The following is a 23,747-nucleotide window of genomic DNA, read 5'->3' on the forward strand; positions in this document are numbered from 1 at the left end:
TTTCAGAAATATACAGATATAGACGTTACAATACGCAATATCTTGAATAATGTTAATAAAAGTTGACATCAGGTAAAGACATGAAAAGTACATTATGATCTCGTTACTTATAGTAACTATATATTTTTATAGATATCCAAAAAGCAACATAATGTTTTTGTTATTATGTCTATGGTTGATTTTGTCTCTATTTAGCAAATACTTCATAGATAACTTAGTTCATATATCGCTGCTGTTTATTTAAGCATTTATACCGATGAAATAAGTCCATTGTAATCCTCGAGACAAAGCAACTGATAACTTAACTACAAAACAAGACTTCCATACTAATTTGGACGTATGATACGTTAATATTAAATCAAGTTTACCTACATTAAGGTCAGTCTGTCTCAAGTTCAAAGTACCTCACGTACCTTAGTTGGAAGTGTGGAAAGATTTGAATAAAGTTTTAATAATCTCTATTTTATCGAAACTTTTAACTTGTCTGACTTTCCGAAGTCAATGTCATTACCTTACTTTAAATTAAATTTCAATTTTCCCACGGTTATTTTTATTTATTACACACATTAGCGATGTTAGCCGTCGCATAAATATCCGATGCTTTTAATATTTCGTTAAAAAATAATTTACCTATTTAATATATCGCTGATTTTTAAAAAAGTGTTACTTTGTCAACAATAATTAAGTACAGCCTACAATAAGATATTAGTTGACAATATCAAACAGATGAAAAAGATTTTCTGTATAAACATAACAGAAGATATAATGTTGATAAGTTTCTATTCTATTTGTAGCTTGTAAGTAATTTTAATCAAGTAAGAGTATTCAATTTAAAATACTTATGTGACGTGATATGTTTTCATAGGTCTTAACAACCATAAAGCAATGCACTTAACGGGCCAATTCATAGCGCATTAACGGCTTATATAAATATCTGAGCATATTCGCGGCGTCGCAGCAATTACCTTGTTACCACCGCCACATTATATCTCATTTATTACTTGCAAATTTATTTAACGCAGCATACTTCGGCAACACTTACATTACTCAACTGTCTTTAAAATTCCCAATTAGGGTTACCAATATGAGCATACTAATAATTTAAAGTTTCTAATTGTTTCGTATTTTAAATCTAATCGTGTTTACTCAGCAAAGTTAGTGAAATAGTAATATATCTTTGGAAATTAACGTTACGGTTTCCTTACGATTAGCAATATATATTACAATTTTGTGTATAGTTCACACCAATCAAATAATTGAACACACTGAGAGCGGGGACACACCTTTCTCTAAACTATCGCACAACTGATGTGCGATTGTCGATTGTTCCGCAGCCAATTAAATTAGTTGCATAACTAAAAATAGAGTAGTGTGCACCTCCATATAAGCTGAAAAGAATCAAAGCGAGACTGAACAGTTGTGCGATTGTTTAATTTCACGTGAGAACTATAACCATGATTAAACGTACTTGTACGTCTTGCAAAAAAAAATGACCATCACCCGACACAACTTTCTATAATTAAATGAGATATATATCTCGCATATTCATGAGATTGTTACGGAGATAATACATGTGCATGTATTACATAAAGAGCGTACGGTGAGTGAAAACGCACGTCAGAGGCACGCGCAGACGTCCCTAACAAGAACGAGTGTCCGAGCGGTATCTAAATTCCGCGGCGACATACCGCCAGAGAAATCATATCGTTGTACTCAACCTTCCTTACACATTTATCAAGCCCGTAATCAACGTGTGTTCATCCACCGACTATTACAATACATTGTTATAGATCGAGAAGATTACAATTAGTTTTAAAACAATTAATCATAGTACCCTTACTCTTACAATTAGAATAGAAACCCTATGGTTGAAGCGAGTGAACTCTTGTGTTATACAAAACAATATCCCACAAAAAACTGTGAAAATCTAGATTACATGGCAAAAGATATATGTAACTGAAATTATGTGTTATATCAAAAAAACTAATCAAATCGTAGATGCAGCTTGACTGTAAGTAAATAAATATGTCAAAAAAGGTTTTTAGAATAACTACAAAATTATAGTAACACTAACATCCTTTGTTATTTCCTTCATTTTTGAATTAAAAAAATAATGTGATAAAAATCGTTTAATATCGCAACAGCAGAAGATATGTGTCTAAAAGAAAATACAAGTAATTGCTCCAAATGGTTGACAACCCCTGGCCGGTTTCACCGTAATAACCAGTCCGCAATGCAGCATCGATCTTCGCCAATCGTAATTAACGATACCTGTTTGTGAAATCGAATTATGTCGACAAATCGATCGACGACTATCATTCAAATTTGTTGCTTATTGATACAAATTTATGAAAGTTTATAACGCGATTGACAACACGAAATCGATTATTAATAAAGTCCTGTGCTTGTAAATTCTGTCAAACTTAGTAACACAGTTATTTAATGAATCTACTGTTTTCAATTTTCTCCTTTTATAAAATGATAATTTTTGTCTTAAATTAATCACCAAAGATGGCAACATCCAAACTAATTACCTCCCTGCTGTGAATAAATGTTTATTTTGTAACGGAGAATTGTATTTACCCTCTGAAATCAGGTAAATACCAGTTTACTTTGATCTTCTTTTGGTGAACATTTTACTAATTTATATTACAATTCAAGAGATGATATGAAAGCGGAGCTCATCTTTAACTGGTGGTTATCGGCGTGTGGTCTTTATACACGACCGCATCAAATTTTCGATTTCAATTCCGCGATGACAATTACAGTGAAACGAACAGTTTCAACGTATTTACATATAAACGATCTAGTTTTTCACCGACAACTTTAATTAACTAAGCAAAAACATCGAGAATGATGGTCCACTTATACTGAATGCTAATTACCATGTGGTGATATTGTTTTTTCAATGTCGATATAGTTAATTGTATCGATACATAGTGATGGGAACATGTTAAACAAATGTTACGATATATTATTTATCGTAAAATTTTTTAGTAATAAAAATGTTTTATTTTTTTGGAAATGTTTGTAGTGTCATAATTTATAAAGTATTTCATTACGGTTAATATAATACATTTTTTCTATTGCAACATTTGAAATACGTTTCTTCTATATCTGTTTTTAATAACTATGTTTTATACGTAAATTTTTATCCTCTTAACATTACTAATAAACTTACAACTGCAGTTGTTCTGACTATCGATATCAATGTACGAACGTTGTTGTACATCACTTGGAATAAGAGCACTCTCTAGGGATGGGCAAGATCAGTATGTAAAGTAGGTGCGGGCTTGCCGAGCGTAATGCCGTCGCTCCGGGCTTTCCAGGAGGGTTTCCTTTGCTATCTAGAGAAAGTACACCATCACTTATTTCTTACCGCCTATTAAAATAACAACTTGTTTTACTGCGATACTAATTTACTTCTCATACAGACCTAACAATTCTGCATTACGTTTATTGTCAAAATTATCGATATCGATAATTTAAAAATAAGCAAATTAACATTCCTACTTACCGGATCGAATTAAAATTTACAAATAACAAAAGCAGAGCGCTTCAAATTCAAACATTATAAGCAAATTCCCGGCATTTTCACCTTATATTTCAGATTCCGTTAACCATGTGTGACAAATTCTTATTAATTTTACGTTTGAAGTATTCAAGTACATTTGTATGTAATGAATTGATAGTACTGTTAAAGATTCGACACAGAGTGTAGCCATTAAGCAGTAGTAAGCTACCGTGTAACGAGCTGCCTGGAGAGATAGGTTATTAAATTCATGTTGCACGCCACAAGCACGCCACCAACGCGATATACGAACCCGCTTCTCAGCAATTAGCAGCAAATCAAATCCAACCATTCAGTATAGCTGCACTATTCATGTAATAGAAGTAATTGATAACCAATCTCATATTATTAAAGCATGCGCATACTTAAAACTAATCTATCGCAAAACTGTTTAGTCTCGCCTTGATTCCTACGAGCATGGAGGTCCGCCCACTCGTCTATATGTTGTGCAACTAAACAGTTGAATTAGATGTGAAACAAACGACAATCGTACGTCAGTTGTGCGATAGTTTGGTCAAAGGTGTGCGCTCGTTTTCATAGAGACAGTGGTACTCAAGCTTAATAATAATGTGTTGGATTTTCTCCTACAGTATTCTTAACACCAATAAAAAATGTGCCTGCTCTTGTCAAAATAGCAGAATATGTATTACTCTTTTATACGTATCTCAGTCATCATGTTTGAATTCACTCCCATATTACGAATATTATTTTTCATACATTCCATCCATACTTTCTTTGGTCTTACTCTACCTTTGTAGCCATCCACATTCAATTCCATCTAAAAAAATATGTAATTATAATTATAACAATTTTCATTGGTGTTGAATTATATTTCTGAATGACATCTGAACATCTAATAATGATAATGTGAATGGTGTTTTTTTTTTATTTCATACGCATTCATACACACACGTAGTTACGTGCAATCACTGCATGACGATACAATACAAACAAACACCAATTTAAAAAGTTAAGTAGCTATACCAACGAGGTTTTTAACCAATTATATTGATGATTTACTTTGTATTATTTTTATAATTATCTCAACGTCCAAACACAAATTACAGAATAAAACGAAATAAAGTAAGCCTGGTTGGTGGTTGTCGAAAGAGTTCATCCATCACAGTACCCGGTACAGACCGACAAGCAACAATGGCTACGGAACAGCGATCAGTTATTAATTAAAAGAAAAAAAACATTCCTATTTAAACGTCCGCTTCGAGGCGAGCCCCTTAATGTTTTTGTATTCCCTTAATGAAGCCCATACATGGAGTCAACTGTTCCAGAATTTGCATTGATCTTCTTATTTTAATTGCACCGACATTTGGAACATTGGTGACGTAAACTTTGGACCATTCAATTTGACTTGTCAAGGTAGAGATTGATGTATAGTCAACCAAAAATATCTGACCCGATGAGACAAGCAGTGCTGTCGCTGTTAGTTCTATCAGAAAATACGTGAAAAAAAGATTAAACAGGTACATTATAGCCGTTTATGACACTGACATTGGGCTAGTGAGCTCCCATATTTGAATGTTTGATTTATGCCCAATGGTCCAGAGAATTTTGTCGGTCTATACAAGTCACTAATCTAAAAAACAGGAAAGAAACAAAACACACCGTGTTGCTACTGTGAGACTTTTATTACTAAATATTGTTGTCTCTTTTTGTCAAAGGGAATGAAGGAGATATTAACACAAATGCCACGGAATTCTACACTATATCGACATATTTATTGAACCTTCTATCTTATGCATCAATAAGGTGCTTTAAATTTAATCTCTTATCACCTTAATTAATCAGTTTCTGTAGCAAAGATAATAAACATTTATTGGGACATCTTATATAATTCAATTAATTTTAAAAGTGAACGTACAGCCCTTATTACATAAGTAACCTTTGTGGTTTACAACGAACAAGTTTTTTAGCACTGAACTGAAAGAACAATAAATTAAACTTTTGTTTTACTTTCTATCGTATTTATAAAATTCCCTTAAAATTAAAATTTTATGTTTCGTAAACATTAATCACAAAACTGCGAAATGTAATCGATTTGTAGATCTTTTAATTATGTATAAAGTCTCACGTGTCTTTATTGTGCATGTCTCTTAAAAGCGTAATAAAAAACAATGATGCATCAATAACAAAGAGATTGATACATGTGCCTTCGAAGTAAAATGTCAGAACAGTGCATAATTTACGTACGATAATGAGTAAACAAAATAATAATTTCAATCAATACAGTTTTTATTTCATGGCTCAATAATTCTTAAGAAACTCAATTTGGGACACAATAATCTGTTCAGAGTTTTGATAATCTCAATTTAAAACTTTAATTGCAATAAAAATAGTAACTATTGATTAGCTTTACATAATTTTTACTGCATTTTTGGTTAAGACAGTGTAAGGAATATTGTTCACCTATATATTTACCTTTTAAATTAACATAACAGCTATCTTGAAGTATCCAAATAGAAATAACACAACTTAAATCCACTTAACGCGTCGCATTTCCCTTCATAAAGTACAAATACCCGTATCACCTTGGTTTATTTTTATAGCAACATAATACAGGTAAAACATATCTCAAGCTTATCGAATGTCGCTTATAAACACATTAACACTTCATTCGCACAGTATCATCCTCAGGCATCTGCCAGACGTTTTGACTAAATGCCAAGGTCTATATCACAAACAATGTGGGCAGGAACTATGTAAATTATTATTGATCCTATATGCTAAACGTGTGATTCGAAACGCTTTGTAATTTGTAATTATAGAGCTTCTATTAATATTTTAAAGGAAATAAAATGCCTAAAATTTTTTTTTTGCAAAAATAATACTGCATTTACTGAACTTAACTACTTTTACTAACATGTGGCTTCGAAACTCAATATATTTTACAAATAAATTGTTTATTTCTCAGAATTGTTATATTATTGTTTAATACAGAAAATCAAAGAAAACAAAACACCTGAACTCAATTCGATCTAGGAAATTCTTGCTGAGATAATAATTTTCGAAGTAATTTCCGAAGTTTAAGAACACAATGTAAATTAAAAACTGCAAAATAATTCGGGGTAAGCGTGCGTAATCCATTGTCCTATGACCCGCATTATGTCCCGTAAGCACGCTATTATAAACAGCGCCGCTATTACGTTCCGCCTTAGACGCGCTTCGATAGGGCTTAATGACAGCCCAGTAGTGTTGGACTAGATCTGTACTATCTTTGTAGAAGGTCGATTACAGGTAATACGTTCGATTAGCAGGTGGATTGTTGTTCTTGGAGCTTAATTGTGCAGTTATGGCCTTATTCTTTGCTATTACATTGATGATTCTGACCGAGTTTACAATCGGCGATACGACCCTTGTGTGAAATTGGAGGTATAGTTAATATTTGCGAGATATTATATAGTTTTCGCCCGTGATTCCGACCGCGTGGTATTAAAAAACAGAATAGCCTATGTGTTCTTCCAGACTATCTTCTATGTCTTTGCCAAATTTCATCGAAATCCGTTCAGCCGTTTAGGCTACAAACTTTAACAAACATCCATTTAAACTTTCGCATTTATAATATTAGTATAAAAATATTATGTAGTAAAGTATAGTGTAATACACGATGATTGAATTATCAAAAAAGGCAGTATCAAGCGACCGCAAGTCGAAGATAAAATAATGAGGAGAATGGAATTTGTCTAAATCAATAAACAAATGTAATTCCATAATACGTAACATCACAATAACCAACAAACCACCGCAAAAGATATTGTAGTTCGATTATGTAAGTTTAGAGTGTGTGCACACCTGAAACTGAACTATCGCAAAACTGTTTAGTCTCACCTTGCTTCCTATGAGATTATATGAAGTTGCACACACTGCTCGATTCTTAGTCGTGCAAATAAACAATTGAATTGGCTGCGAAACAATCGACAATCGACAATTGCACCACAGTTGTACGATAGTTTAGTCAAAGGTTTGCGCCCTCTCTTATTGTGAAATGTAAATCGAAAAGTAACATTACATTCGATCTTGGCAAGTTGAATTTGTTTTCGAACTATCGATTTGAAATACAAATTGCACTACAATGAATTACAATACAGTAAGAGAAATAAATACACAACCCACATAAGATCGAAAATCATACAACAAACCGTCTCTATAAGAGCAATATTTCAACACGAACGTATGATGCTATTTTTTGGCTTATTTTAATTATAAGCGTCAAATGACATTTCTCCAAAATGGGTAGGAAATAAACGTCCTCGACTACAACTCGTTTGTGCGCGGGCGCATTTATTGTGGCGTGTTTTCGAGCTGAATAAATCAAGTGATATTAAATATGCAAGTGTAACATCGAGTGAATACGTATTGGTCTCGTTAAAGGCGCGGATGTACTAATGGTATACAATTATGACGGTCACAACAGCCAGCGCGATACCCTGACTATAGAGTCATTTACATACACGTTTTCGGTTTACGATCGAACTTCATGTAAACAAGCCTTTTATAATACAAATAAAGTATTACATTGTTATGAAATTTCTTTAGCAATTACGTAGTAAACACAGAAACAATGCAAATGATTATATGCAGCGGTCATTATTCCATTCACTATTTTGTAAAAAAAAACGCTAAGAAATGAAGAGAAGATGTGTATAACCATTTTACTCTTACATATAAAGAGCAATTTTATCGCCTTTTAAAATGAAAATAAGAAAAAAGAGAACTAAAACAAATGAGAGCGTTATTAAGTAAATTATTAAATCATACTTAAAGTGTTTTTAATACAACTCCGCTCAAGACGTATTCAGTATTATGAAAGAAGTTCACGGATGTTTATTAAATAAATACTGAAATTATTCTTATCTAAATAATTGAAGTTATTGCGACGTATAGTAATGCTTTATCAATGCAATAATGTATAGTTGAGTCAGAATAATTTGTAAAAGCTATTTAAATAAGTTACTTTATTATACCAATCGGCATTCCAATGTTATTTATATATTTAGTGGTATGTTTATTATCAATGACGCAATGTCTAGAGGAGAGTAGACAGACAACCTTGTCGACGTACTTGCAATAAATATTTTGCAGGGACTGATTATATTACTATAGGAATAATAAATATTAAAAAGATATATTGTACTAGCTGTTGCTCTCGACTTCACCCGCGTGAAACTAGAAAATGTAGCCTATGTTACTCACAGATAAATTACCTTTCTGACGGTGAAAGATTTTTTAAAATTGACCGAGTAGTTTTTGAGTTATTTCAATACATACAAAAATACAAATCTTTCCTCTTTATATTAGTATAAATTATATTAAATATACATGTGGCGATTTTAATGATAATCGATATACAGGGTGTACCTTGTAAAGCAACTTTGGATAGAGGTAAGTTGGCTGAAATCGTCATAATTTCAGCTAAGTAATATGATTCTTGTTATTCACGTCTTTTACAAACACCCTTTATAAGCAAATTATTTGATAATTTAATGAATATAATCTTAAAATTATATCGAATATATCTTAAGAATCATTACGATTTAGTTTTTATTTCATTATGTGACTGCGTAACATTTTATTTGAATAATCTTATTTTACTAATATTATAAATGCGAAAGTTTAGATGGATGGATGGATGTTTGTTAGAGTTTGTAGCCTAAACGGCTAAACGGATCTCGATGAATTTGGTATAGATGTAGAAGATAGTCTGGAAGAACACATAGGCTACTCAATTTTGTTTTTTTTTTAATTCCACGCGGACAGAGTCGCGGGCAATGCTAGTAATAATAATAAAGGCAATAAATTGTAAAATAAACATAGATCTATTATGTACAATCATGTATTCAATATAATGCGATAAGTTTACATATGAGTACAGTTGTACTGCGGGGTCACAGCCATACCGACTCCTCTGTAACAATGTTAACTACTCTATTAACATAATGCTGATGTTATAAGTGGAACAAATGGAAGGCCATAATATCGCATACTATAAATCGCTGTTGAATAAAAAAAATCATAGTAACGTACATTTATTGATTTATTCAATGTTAAACTGTGTTACAATAAAAATGATCTTCTAGTACATGTAATATTACATATTTCACAACTATTACCATATCTGTAACTCTTTTTGAAAGAAAAACAGACTTTAAATTTATCAATTAAGACATACGATTTAAATCTATACTAATATTATAAAGTGGTATGATTTGGATTTTTGTATGTATTGTAAAAACTCAAAAACTACTGCGCCGATTTCTAAAATTATTTCACCATTAAAAAGATACGTTATCGCTGAGTAACATAGGCTTTATTTTTTATTTCACGTAACCGAAGTCGCGAGCAACATTTAACATATCTACTGCTTTCGTCTTCTTAAAATATAGTTTATCTGGTATTCTATAACAGAATCTGGTTGATATGAGCTTAAAAGCTTTACAATTTAAATGAAGCTTTATTCTGTTAATACTTATAAGATAATCGAGTAGTATGAGACAATGATTACCCTGATATTTATCACAATCATCTAGTTTATCAATAAATATAATTTACCCGCCTTGACCACTCCTCAACTCGACCGTGAGAAATGCCATTTAACATATTACTAAACATAAATCGAGTGTCAGGCAAAAAGTAACTACAAAAAACAATATCCTCAAGAAAATATACAGTTTGCAAAAATGATTGTTTGTTTTGGGATATATTTCTTTCTGCGGTTGCATAACAACTACCGATCGTACAGTTTTATTCTAGTTAACTTGTACTAAAATTGTTGATAATAATTGAAATGCAACAACCCGCTAATCGTATTCGTACCCAGACCAAGGAGCGAGTTAACACTGAAGAAAGAATTCCATGCGATTTAATTTATTCAAATATTTTCCACCATATTTAACATTGTTACACACGTAAGTGTCGCAAACATCTCAATGAGTGCGAGGAAAAGTTGATGTGACAGACATGTCTCACTTTCACCCGTCAAGAATATTTAATTGCAATTAACTGTGCTATTTTATTGCGCAATGATGTACGCGGTCGTTGCGTCGTGACACACCGAGTATCCGGTCCCACGGCACGCCGCAAGGTGATGTCCTGAGGCATGTTCTTGACGCCTTTGACAGTTACACTTTGTGGATTACATGCGTATTACTGCAAAGAGGTTACTTACACATATGTAATATTCTATACTTCACTTTTAAGGTTATAAATTGACTTGTTATTGAAACATTTAGAATAGTCGATCAGCAAAGAAATCTTTTAGATTACCTATACACTAGGAAACTGTTTGAATAAGTAATAAACGACTAACTTTGAGTGGGAGTGTTTATTTATTAAGCTTCTTTTATGTTTTGTTAAGACCTTATGAAAATAGCAACACAGATAGATATTGTATATCATGCAAGTCTATATTTTACTTTTAGTACATTATAAGCTTGGGTACTTAAAGCCAAAACACATCTATTACAGCTTAACGTTTAATATCTTACATAACATAACTTCAGAACGCCTTCAAGTCGCTAGCTTGTAGCATAACATTTTCAACGGATGATGTCTTTGCAAAACTAACGTTGTCCGCGACATATCCATTATTTATTAAGGGAATGTCAAATAAAAGCCGAGAGGGCGTTCGCTAGTGGTATTGTGGCTGTGATAAAGGCATGGCCACCTACGTAAGGCTCGTGCGTTGGCGGGAATCGTGTCGGGATTTCACTAGTCAAGATTATAGCGCTGGTATGCCTCAGCTGGGGTATCGCCTTACAAACAACCTGTCTCTACGTAAAATACTATCGAAATGTCCGTAAGGTGCTTAATACTAATTTTACTATGCACTTCGCGTAAAATAATACGGACAGACTAGATAAAATAATAAGGTGGAAGTTTTGTCTTCAATGGTTAATTCCATTTTCGCAAACAAACTGTAATATTATAGGGTATAGAATTTGTACACGATTAAGTTTTTTGTCATATCTTGATCATAATATTTATCGAACAAATACATATCTTTAGAAATATCATATCTAATAGAAATTTGATTGATTATCAGGTAATATATATCTAGCAGATTAAATTGTACTAGGCTAGCATATCTATGCAGTTACAAACGTCACCGTCGCGGTCTATCCCGCGCCGTCCGCCGCAATCAGAGCCCCATGCATCATTTTAATACTGGCCATGTCACCGCAAATCCGAATCACCAATGCAAATGAAACGAAGCGAGTTTGCAGAGTTCGCTCTAATGGCGAACTATAAATTATAATACTCACAATTTTGTTATCTACCCGCGCTACGATACACAATTTCGTAGGGATTATGCTGTATGCATAATCGAATCTCATTTATTGGTTTTGTAATTTTTATCTTTATACAGAGGCGAATATTAATACGTTTTAAAAATAACATCTTATTTGTTCGATCCTAATATGGTGCGAGAGACGAAAATAAGCGCATTCGCGAAAAAGGTTATTTTTTTAAGTCTAAATCTTATCTCAACTTTAGTTCTTGCGATGATTAAATTGCAATATGACGACTTATGTAAACATGCAAAGGACGCCAGAAGTCTTAATTACATTTTAATTATAAGTCATCTAAAGAGATGGAAATAATAAATGAGAGTACTTACTCTAAAACGATCTTGTTATCTAAAAATTGGGTCAACTTCAAAGATACGCGACTTACACGTAATCAAATGTACCAATAACCGTTCAATTAAATCACGTGGTACACTTAACGTCTTGCAAAATAATCTGGTTTAATAAAAAAGCGTAAATTTCCGGCGTTTCCCACGAGGCGTCGCCCCGGTTCCCACATGCGATTACTTTTTATTTGCAAGTTTGTCGCAGGCCGCGCGCATGCGTCGCAAATCTGACAGCGATTGGTCGGAACCTATCGCAATGTAACTTAAAATGTTCACACTTGAATACTTCGGATTCTATACGTATTGGTCCATAAAGGAACTCTCTTATAACTTTGAGATTGAACCACTTGTTTTCCATATATGAAATTAAATATTATTATAGTTGTTGAAACATTTGAATTACCTTTATACTTGAAACATTTATATATTACCATCACATCCAACTGGGAATCTATTAGAACTTAGAAATAATTTTACCTTTTTAAACTACAAACCGCACTTTCGTTTCTATTTAATAGCATTGAAACAGTTTACAGCTTTTAAATGCCTGACAAATAAGGATCGATAATCTCACGGGATCGCTGTAATGGAATAAAATATTTTAATTTACTATTAATCGTTACGTATCTGATCAACCAATTAATCTGTTGCGATTATTAAACTGTGATTTTATAATTATTAAAGTTAATAATCAAAGCACGATCACGTGTGAGATTAAAGATTCCTGTTAACGCTCGACAGATCGCGGCCGCTCGGTATTACTGTCACGTTCATGTGTGGCACAGATACCAGAGTAATATGTACCTTCATCACATAACCTGCTGTTCCTTCATTATACAGCATAATTTCTATATATTAAACCACTCTTCATCGGTATTTAATTTTACGTTTTACGTAAATTATTGTCTAAAAAAAATTAACTTCGTTTTTTATTTGTCTTTGCTGTCTTTTTCCTGTCATAATTTTCTCTTTATCACATCTTCACTATTAAAGACAAGATGCCTTTTATGTATAATCTTCGACATCGTTTTGAAGGATTTATAGTTAGTTTTTATATTATGACATTACTAACTTTACCGTAGCAATTTAGCATTGGTCGTGAGATCGCTTAGAGCCTTTTACCGAGGTTCTTTTTTACAGCAATCGATCGTTGAGTCGGCATAAAACATCCAATAACGTCATCGATATATCTAAAGCCCAACTCTATATAGCGTTCATACATCGTAGAGTAATTTCATATCTCGTCATAAGGCGATCGGCGCGACATGCTACCTAAAATAGTGTTGTGAAATAAATCAGAGATTGTCGATGTCGATATGTTGCGATTTAAAAAAATGGCGCGTGTGAATCTGCTCCGGTTGTGATCTTATGAGAGAATATACGGTATGTCGGTTATTTACACATATGACATATGAGGCCGGTCGATATTTAGTTATGCTCCTGCAATGCCTTCATAACTGTTGCTAAGACTTCCACTCACTTACAGTAACATAATTTTTAAAAGATAGAAATATTTCGCATTAATATTAAACATTAAGTTGGTTTTATTCTGTAGCGCTTACATTTTAATAATCATAATCCGTATACCAGATGGCATTTACTTTAACTTATTAAAATTTTCACTACTATTTGCTCATTTTTTCCACATATGCGTGAGTTCTATATACAACTAACTACATTTATTTATTGTAATTAAATGTAATTGATCAGAGACTCTAGCTACACGCTAAAGATTTTCCCACACTTACATTAAATTTTGATCGGTTATTATCTTGCACTCTCCATTCAAATGTCATTAATATTCAGAACTTTTCTTCTGAAGCTTTACTTCGGAAGTCCGTAATGAAAGTGTCAAATTACGACAATTATATGAATTACAATTGTAGAACGTTTACGATAGATATCGCAACTTCTTCTAATGGTTTCTGTACATATAGCGTTGCAAATTGCAGCGTGAAGCGCCACCCATATGTTCCGCACTGGTAGCCAAGCGGCACACGCTGCATTGGTCTTCTGCTGAATATAAAATTAGTAAGACCCTCGACCGTAAACAATGCTATCTTTATATATCTAAACTTACTCTGCTTATAGCCGGTTTCCCAACTACATTTAAACATTCGTTAGTGTTTTTGGTTACAACGTAACTTGAGTTTTAATCTTTTGAAATTTAGATCAACCTAACACTAACGAATCATTAGGTAATGAAAACTGCAGCAGAATAGTTTACCTATCTACTATTTAACTAAATGCATTCTATGCTTGAGTTGTAAAGTAATTGAAATGTCTATATCTGTACGTCTATAAATTAAGTTACAATATCGCTTCCCTTTTCACACCTCGCATCGATTTTCATATACACATTATTAGCTGTCTAATACATCGACTCTCCAACACTTTATCATGCATTGACTTATATCGATAAGCTATGTCCGCTACGGTGAATTACGGTAATTTATTACTATCGAGTTTACATAACAAACTCGTAGAACATGTCGATCCGCCTATTCGAAATGCATAAAAGTCGACAAAAGTTTACAAGATATACGATTCGAGTGGCGTCCGTGGTAGGGGCTGCGAACGAATAAGCGATTCAAATGCTAATATATCACAAGGCGGCGTGGCGTGATGCCGCTCATTGGCTCCGCTATTTCCATTAACATACATAACAGTGGTCGCCCCGCCCACCGCTGCACGTCACGCCGCTTCCGAACGTTAATTACCGATAATTAGCGGATCGTGACTCGACTCGCGATGGACTCACAAATATGCAATAATCACTCGAACGTACCTTATGTGTACGCTCTATGGATACAATTAACTGAATCGATAACACAAGAATTCAAATCGATAACCACTTAAGAAACGATATAAATTATATCTTAACGCACATATACATTCTAAACAGATATAAAACTAAATACATTAATTAATACATAAAAGTATTTAGTTATATTGATGTAATAGTTATATTCAAGGACTAAGTAAGGACTCCTTGTAACATTTGTGTTAACCGCTTTTGGTTTATTAAAATTTTTCATAAAATAAGCCCAATTTTGAAAATAAAAATTCCTTACCTTAATCGTAGAATGTTTTTTTCACATTACTTTTATTAAATAAATTGCTTTAAAATATCATCTTGCTGCGACAAGCTGATTAAGGATAGATAGAACGGGTTAGCGACTGTTTTCTAATAACTCGCCCTTCAATCCGTTTATTCTCAGCAATTACAAATTAGTTCTTAGTAATGTATCATTACTAAGCACGAACTTCTAACAGTGCCGGATACTGGCGTCTGGCTTTTGTAACAAATCATAAACAAACTGCTCGAGGCTCACGAGCTCACCAAATAAGGTACTTAGGATGTCGATGTTCGGTTGTACAAAGGATTTATGCCGGCTCGTTTTGGTGCAAATTAACCGAGTGTCAAACTGTAGGCGTGAGCTAACTAATTTGTAGCAGCACTCCAGTAATAATGTTTTTTGTTTAAATCTACTTGTCTCTTAACATTAAAATATGTAAGTTGTATAAAATTCAGGTATTTTATCAAAGAAAACCACTAAACAATCGATATTTATAAACATATTGGAAAAATTCCTGACATAAAACGAAAGTTCCTACAAAATAATTCTTTAAGGTGTCAAAATATAAACAATTCACTATTGATTCCCATATTAGAGGTGTTGCAACATCCAACTTCGTGCTGGACTTAATTTAATGCTGGCCCATAAATAAAAAACCAACTACCATTAACAGACAAAAAAATGATTTCTTTCTTTTTTGAACAAACATTATTTGCTACCAGTATTAATCACGACGTAGTCATATCGATCTGTCAAAATTATTGTGCTATAATGATATTGTAAGACAATGCAAATTCATACGGCGTTATCGTCGACGAAATCTTGAATGGACAGCATTGCCGGCCGAAATGTGCGTGGAGAGACGTGGGTGATGCACGCAGCGATCAATCATACGGAATGGAGTTGTCCAATCGACCGTACCATACTACCGTACCAATTCTTAATACTTTTTTGTATTACCTTAGTGTCGTAACCTGATGAGATAATTTGTATTTCTTTCTTCAACGATATTTTAATTATGTTTCAAAAATAGTATTTTAGTCATTTTTATATTTTAGGTTTCTATCCGTCAAAATAGATTCTTATCAAGTGTCAAGGAAATAAGAGAATATTTAATATGAGACCACTCTTTAGTCGTATGTAAGAATTTCAAGTAGATAGTTTCGAAATATGACAAAATCGATATCGAATCGAGTGCGGGACCGCTTCAGTAGAGATTAAAGCTGTCACTACAGATAATGCACAGCGTCTGTAAGGAAACTTGTTCCCGCGTAATATGTATTTACAGCATAATAAAGTAGCCAATAAAGTTATGTCAATAATTAATTGAAAAAACGTCGATGGATTCGGTACCGAGTGGTCCAGATTGCGATGTCGCAAGCCGGTGGGCGTGCGCGGCGCGTAGGAGCCGGCATCGATCACGATGGTCACCCTGCCACTGCTCGCCTTATTTCGCAATTACTGAATACGTTTTAGCGTACCGACGTTTCTCCGATGTCGAATAACCCGACAAAGGTGGCAGCTCGAATTTCTTAATGAAACTAATTAGCTGTATTTATTATTTTATTTACACAGCATTTAGTATGCAATTTCATTAATTACCAACATATGCAATCAATTTTATGTGAAAAATAATGTAAGCCGATAGACAAACTGTAACTTCATTTTTTGTTGCAGGTCGGTGGCGCACGAGCCCGATGAGCGCGTGCGCGGCGGCCGCCATGCGCGAAAAACACGCGGCGCCGCGCCGCCTCGCCTCCCCGCCCTCCTCGCCGCACGACACGCACCCCAGCCCCCTCGGGTCCCCGCGCGCAGACGAGCCGCTCGACCTGAGAGTCACCCACAAGCGGCCGCAGCGGCTAGAGGACGAGAACTGCAACCTGATCGTGCCCTCGCCACCACCTCACCCGACGCATCCGGCCCACCCCGCGCACCCGGCGCTGCTACAATTCTGTCGGCGACTGCCGCTAGCTTTACCAGCCTCCTTCGGCCGATACCCTTTCCTCCCGGCTGCTGCGGCGACTCTCCTAGCCCCGGGGGCTCCGCGGCCGCCGCCCGTGCCGCCGAACCCCGGAGTCAACAGAGCCCGCGATCGGTACACATGCTCGTACTGTGGCAAGGCGTTCCCGCGGAGTGCAAATCTAACCAGACATTTAAGGACGCACACGGGCGAACAGCCCTATCGCTGTAAATACTGTGAACGTTCCTTCTCCATTTCGTCAAACCTTCAGCGACACGTAAGAAACATTCATAATAAAGAGCGACCATTCCGATGTCGTCACTGCGACCGTTGCTTCGGGCAGCAGACTAACCTAGATAGGCATCTGAAGAAGCACGAGGCGGAAAACGGAGATGACGGCCGTCGAAGATCGCCGGAGGAGACGTATTTCGAGGAGATAAGATCGTTCATGGGACGTGTGGCTCCGGCGCGCCGCGCAGCAGCGGCGGCTGCCACCGGCCTCGACCACACCTGATAGTGGCCGACGTCAAACTAATTCGCCGTTACAATTATCTGGTCGAAGCATCCAAATGACTCTCGTGTATAAATATAACGGTACCTTTTACTATGTATGACATTCTCGATCGGTATGACACGCCAATGAAACTATCATGCTATCTAGTTATACCTATTCCTTTTTTGTATTATATTAAAAAATTCTGTATATATTTCTTAATTGTTACCGAGTCCACTAGATTTACCTCTGATTCTTGGCGTAATCTAGTGTTAGGGTGTACGTGCCGCCGTGTCGAACGGTAGCTTGTATTAACGAAGTGATAACGTGTCGTGTACGTAATGTAAATATAAGATTGTGCAAATTAGTTTAGTTCCGTACCGAATTTTTCACTACCGATAGAAGTTATTAGAATAACGGATAATATTCCTTGTGAAACTTTGACATATGTGTCAAAATACGCTAAGTGTTCTGAGAGTGTTCGCTACTTTAGATTTACAATTTATTATTATTGTATGAATGTAAGTTGTCTTGTACTATTTTTGTATAAAATTTGCTTTTTCGATGTAAAATATTTAGTAACTTAGTCTGAAAGGAATCGCCGGTTACCAATAAATATGTTTAATTTGTTGCTTATTGATGATATTATGAATATATTTTAATGAAATGTTAGACAATTTGTTTAAAAATGATTGGATATCTTTAAAGATTATTATAGAGTGTGTTTCGTAAATTATTTAGTTTTATTGCTTCATAACGCATACGAGAACGCGAGGAAATCCAACTCGCAATTGTTAAGTTTCCAAATATTACGAAAAACATATATGTATATAAAAGTTTTGAGATTTTAAATAAGATTATATAAAATTTATGAACACCAAGTTCTAAAAAGATATTAAAAATTGAAGCTCTAAATTAAGTTACATATATCTGTGATTTTATTTATTACTTGGCTGCAATTAAAATCCATAACAATCTGTTAAGCCTAAAAATCTTACAAAGAACTACACTAAACGTTCCTTTAGGAATAGATAGATCTCTGGTAGTGTTGCTACGAGTATACTATTAAGTCATGGATTCAACCACTGATCATACTTTGTACTATTGAGAAAAAGATTGTATTACAAAATCTAATTTAGCTACTATAACACATCTTATTTAACTTTTTAATAAAGATAAGTTGCCAAAATTTTTAGATTTCATTATCCTACTATCTTCAGTAATACTGTGTCATATTACAATACTTTAGATAAAAACTTATCAAACCAATGAACATACGGCCAAATATTGAAACAAAACAAAACACCAGTTGTCAAAATTTTAATGGAATTTGAAGTTAAAAAAGCGTGATGCTGTCATTTAGAACTCTGTTATAGATTTAAATATCGTTCCAGTATTCGGCCGAGACTTTATGTGTGAGTTAATAAAATTTTGTTTAACCAGCAACGAATTTTCCATGACTTTACCTTATACTCGTAACAAATAATACTATGAAATGTTTAAGAGATGCTATTTAACTTATCACTAGATTTAAATGAAGATAGAGATTATTATTACCTTGTCGTTTTGTACTTTTGATACCTATTAGTTGTTCAAAGGTCACCGATTACCTTGTCAAAATAAATTAAATATTATGAAATTATTAATGTATTTCTTTTAACCCTAATCTACTCTTTGTTTATTTTAATCGATAGAGTCAGTAATTTTTATAGACAAATAAGACAAACAAGAATAAAACAAAGTTAATTGGATCTAGGTATACCAACGATAAATAAATCAAACATTTTTTGTTCATACTAGGTGTACAACAACAGCAATAAACTATCCGCCATATTGTCATTTATAACACAGGTGTTAGATATACATTAAATGGTAACTATTGCACATAAATTCAAAGGCGTAACGATAATAAGATAGATAATAGATAAAGTACAATATGTAACAGCTCGTAATACCATAAACGCAGCACTTGACAAACACGAATGAGATCTAATTCAAATGGTATTCAAATGGTACGCCATTTTGGAATCGAAGGGCGCCGGGGCCGGGGGCGTGCGTTGCGCAGCCTCGTGAACGTTTACGATACGATTATACTTTATTGCCATTAATTTGCGACAAACGAAACCGCCCAGAAACATCGAGACGGCCATATTGGAGAAACACTAATAAACTAATTGATCGATGTACATATTAGAAACTTCTTTGTAATTGACCACCAAATCTTTTACAGTGATTTATTACGAGCTGTCGCAAACTTCGTTATCGTAAATATGGACCACCCGTTACACAATTTTGACAGCGCGGAATTAAAAAAGTAGACTTTAATATGCCTATCCATGTCAGCTACCCTCCAGTGAAAGTCCCGTCGAATTTGGCCCTGCAGTTTCGGAGATTACCCGGAACAAATGCGGCTTGCGTCAGACAGACAAAAAAAAATTTGAACGCGATTTACGTTTTCAGGAACGCAAATACATCATCTTCCCGAAATTTGTTTTTTCTTCTGATATTATAGAAACTCCAATTTTATTATATATATAGATTAATCGCCTTTAGCAAGCAGTTTAAAAAAAGAAGAGCAGTTTTTTTAGTTTATAATTCCGCAATAAAAAAGACTGTAAATTTCAATTGAATAACGATATCTATCTCTACCTATCCCCATTTGGTTTACAATACGACTTAACGACTAGAAAAAGTAAGCTCCAGCGACCATTACACAGAAGAATAATAATCTTTATATGAATTATTTCTCGATAACGGTAGCAATAAAAACTTCGTGTCTATAAATTCCTACGCAAATAATCTAGTATAGATCTAGGTCCAGCGCAATGTAACTATGGCTATCATTCCGAATGCGACTTTAACGGAATCACTGTTTGCTCTGTGGTCCAAGTTAGAAGTGTCGCGCGATCACGGATTATAAAATATATTCACATTATCACACTAAGAAATGAGTTGCTTTACGAAATAAAAAAGTATTGTTTATTTAACTTTTAATATATCATTTCCTTCATAATAGTCGCGAAAGTCGATTTTGCAATGTCATTATAGTACTTTAATAAATAATTTTAGTTAAGAATAAAACGTTCGGCTACGGCTATTTAATCATATCATATATTTCATATAAACCTACGTTACAAGATTCTTTATTGACTTATGTGTTTCTCGCTGCGTCAGGTATATTACATTTATACAGTGCCAGGGGAATCCTGACATTTTTGATTGAAGATCACTTTAAACAAAAACGCATATAAAAACCTTTTACCCGATATATTTCGTTTAAAAATATCCAAACTTTGCAAATTGTTATGTAACGTAACATCCATTCCTCATGCACGCTTTTATCACCGCAAAACTCAAAGCGAAAGATAAAGTTAGGCACGAAAAGCTTATAACTTGCGACGTTAGAAGTAGCAGCAGGGTGGGGCTGGTTGCACAACGATGACACGGGCGCGGGCGCTGGCAGGGCGCGGGAGGGCCGCGAGGGGCGCGGGCACCTTGTTAGCGGCGCGTGCGCAGCCGCCGCGTTGCGTTACATTATTTATTGCTTATTGAAAAACTGACGGTCGCCCGCGCAAAATTAGAACTTTTGTGGTCTGCGTTGTTGCTACTTTTTTTTAAGTATCAATTTTTGCGCCGTCGTAAAAGTTGTGTGCCAATCTAATGGCAAATTATTGTTACACAAAATAGCAATGCAATATTTCTATATTCTAATAAGGAAAAAGAGTTGGAAACAAAAAATTAAAGCGGTTGTTGAAATAATCATAGTTACAACTTACAACACTCAATTCAAAACATTAAGATATATTAAAGTTTTAATTTTTTAAAATGTCAAATTCTAAAAAAGAGATTCCACATTGAATTGATATCGTCCTTTTATTACCCAATTCCAATATTGATTTATACTTTGAAATTAGAAATCTACATAACATCTAGATAGGTCTCGTCCTTTGACAAAAGCAATCAAATATAACCCATAAAAATAAGAATAGAAAACTATATTCTTCTGTTCATATTACCAAGTACCACTGCAGTACATCTATTGGTATTTTTATTGCTGATAGCCACTGCTGGCCTCAGGGCTTTCACAGCTTCACGGAAACGAAAGGTAACCGACCGCAGGGATAACATAAACCGTTGTTACTATCAACTTCAAGTACACAATAAGTCTGCTTGCATTTTTAATCTGAATATTCACCTTACGTCAGAGAGCAAAAGAGCATTTTTTTTAATTTTAACACGTTAAAAGCCATAGAGATTTTTATATTCTTTCAGTTTTGGAATTACAGGTAGCACACCATGTATTTTATGTATACATTTCTTATTTTAACTTTAAGCGAGATACGTACCAGGCGTTTTAGAGCTGGTTTCGCATTCAAAGTGTTAAAACTTTGCTTGCACAATGTATATACACGCTATGATTCAATAGCATTTTAACGAATGATGGTAGGTATTAGTATTACGGCCGGATACTAGAACGAAAGACAAAAGTCATAACTCTAATAGATTTTGGAGTTTAATCGTGGATTTATCGTTAGAGACACTGTTATAGTTAAATGTCGTTTCAGTTTTTGGCCGTTAGAATTTAAAAAGAAACCGAGTTGCCAATTTTAAAAACGATACATGCTGAATAAGAGCTTGTTATTAATACGATATTAAGCAAGTACTGAATGTGAAATGTATCCAACGAGACGGACAAGTCTGTGGTCAGTTGCATGATTTTGGGAGCGCACTTGCGGTGACAAGAGACGCAGATGTAAAGTAACACTAGAAGCGTCACTTTCACTATGTTTTCAATTGATTTTTATATTAAGTTAGATAGCCCGATGTTAGTTGAAAAAGTTGCCAACTTGTTTACTATGGCTTTAGGCTTTAATAGTTTCTTGCCAAAATATATCAAAACGCAAAGATTTACACTTTTGAGACTATTCCAAATGAAAACCATCCATTCCATTAAAAATCTTATATCTATTCCAGTGACAGTTTGTTCATTGTCTTCGAACAGGTGACCGATCCATCACTTGTGCTCAGTGACGTGCTTAATTAATGGAAAGCAAGGTCGGCTGACGAAATAGGCCTACAGCCATTCTGGCGGTTCACAAACCCAGTGTCTTACGCAAACTTTTCTAACACAAAAAAACTCTCTCTTATTAACATTACTTTTATATGTTACTAGCTTTCGCACACAACTCCGTCTGTTCAGAATTTAAAAAAAGTGAGTAGCCTATGTGTTCTTCCTGACTATCCTCTACATCTATGCCAAATTTCATTGAAATCCGTTCTGTCGTTTATAATATAAACTCTAACAAATATCCATCCATCTAAACTTTTGCATTTACAATATTAGTTAACAAATTTGAATTGATAAGTACAAATAAATCGTCTGAAAACTCGCGTTAAAGATATTTTTGATTCAAGATTCCAATGTATAATATTCTTAATAAGCAATAAATTAAAATAAAATTATACACTTATAACATAACTTGAACATATTTGAAAATCGGCGTGAAATAACGTGTCCGAGATACAATTAAAGAAAAATGTACACCGGATTTACCCATATCCGCAACTCCATATCATAGCGGGCGAAGTCAAGTGTCGAATCCAGATAAGGTCGGGCCTTGCTTTGGTCATGCCTTGCCGAGATATTTTGATGAGGAGCAGATAAATTAATTACATAGTGGTCCAAGTGAACGCTAATAAACTGGCAAACTCGCTTATCGATATCGACCTCGAGATAGAGCTTCGGTAATGACGCTTTAAGTCACGTGTCTCTTCGCTTCTGCAGCTTTAATTACAGCTTTTTGGAATCACGATTAACTTAGTTACAGAAAAAAAAACAATTTAAACGACTTCAAGATTATTACATACGTGTTAGTAGTAGTGTAAAGATTATTTTCTTTTATGTTCTCGAAGCAATATTACATATTGAAACAGTTTACAAATTCACGTCGCTTATTAAAAATTACAAGAGAATGCGTCAAGTAAATAACAAATTATAA

The 23,747-nt window shown here is 34.3% G+C and overlaps 1 protein-coding gene across 1 annotated transcript in view; it reads left to right on the plus strand.

Moving 5' to 3' along the window:
- The window catches only part of LOC106110941 (transcription factor hamlet-like), a 71,082-nt gene extending 51,721 nt beyond the window's left edge, over positions 1–19,361 (plus strand). The window contains exon 3 of the mRNA XM_013292902.1: positions 16,973–19,361. Within this exon, the coding sequence (XP_013148356.1) occupies positions 16,993–17,769 (777 nt within the window). The 5' untranslated portion in view covers positions 16,973–16,992 and the 3' untranslated portion in view covers positions 17,770–19,361. The remainder of the gene's footprint in view (positions 1–16,972) is intronic.
- The last annotated feature ends 4,386 nt before the right edge of the window (positions 19,362–23,747 follow it).

This window comes from Papilio polytes, unplaced genomic scaffold (genome assembly GCF_000836215.1).
Source record: "Papilio polytes unplaced genomic scaffold, Ppol_1.0 DF824191.1, whole genome shotgun sequence".
Lineage (NCBI taxonomy): Eukaryota > Metazoa > Arthropoda > Insecta > Lepidoptera > Papilionidae > Papilio > Papilio polytes.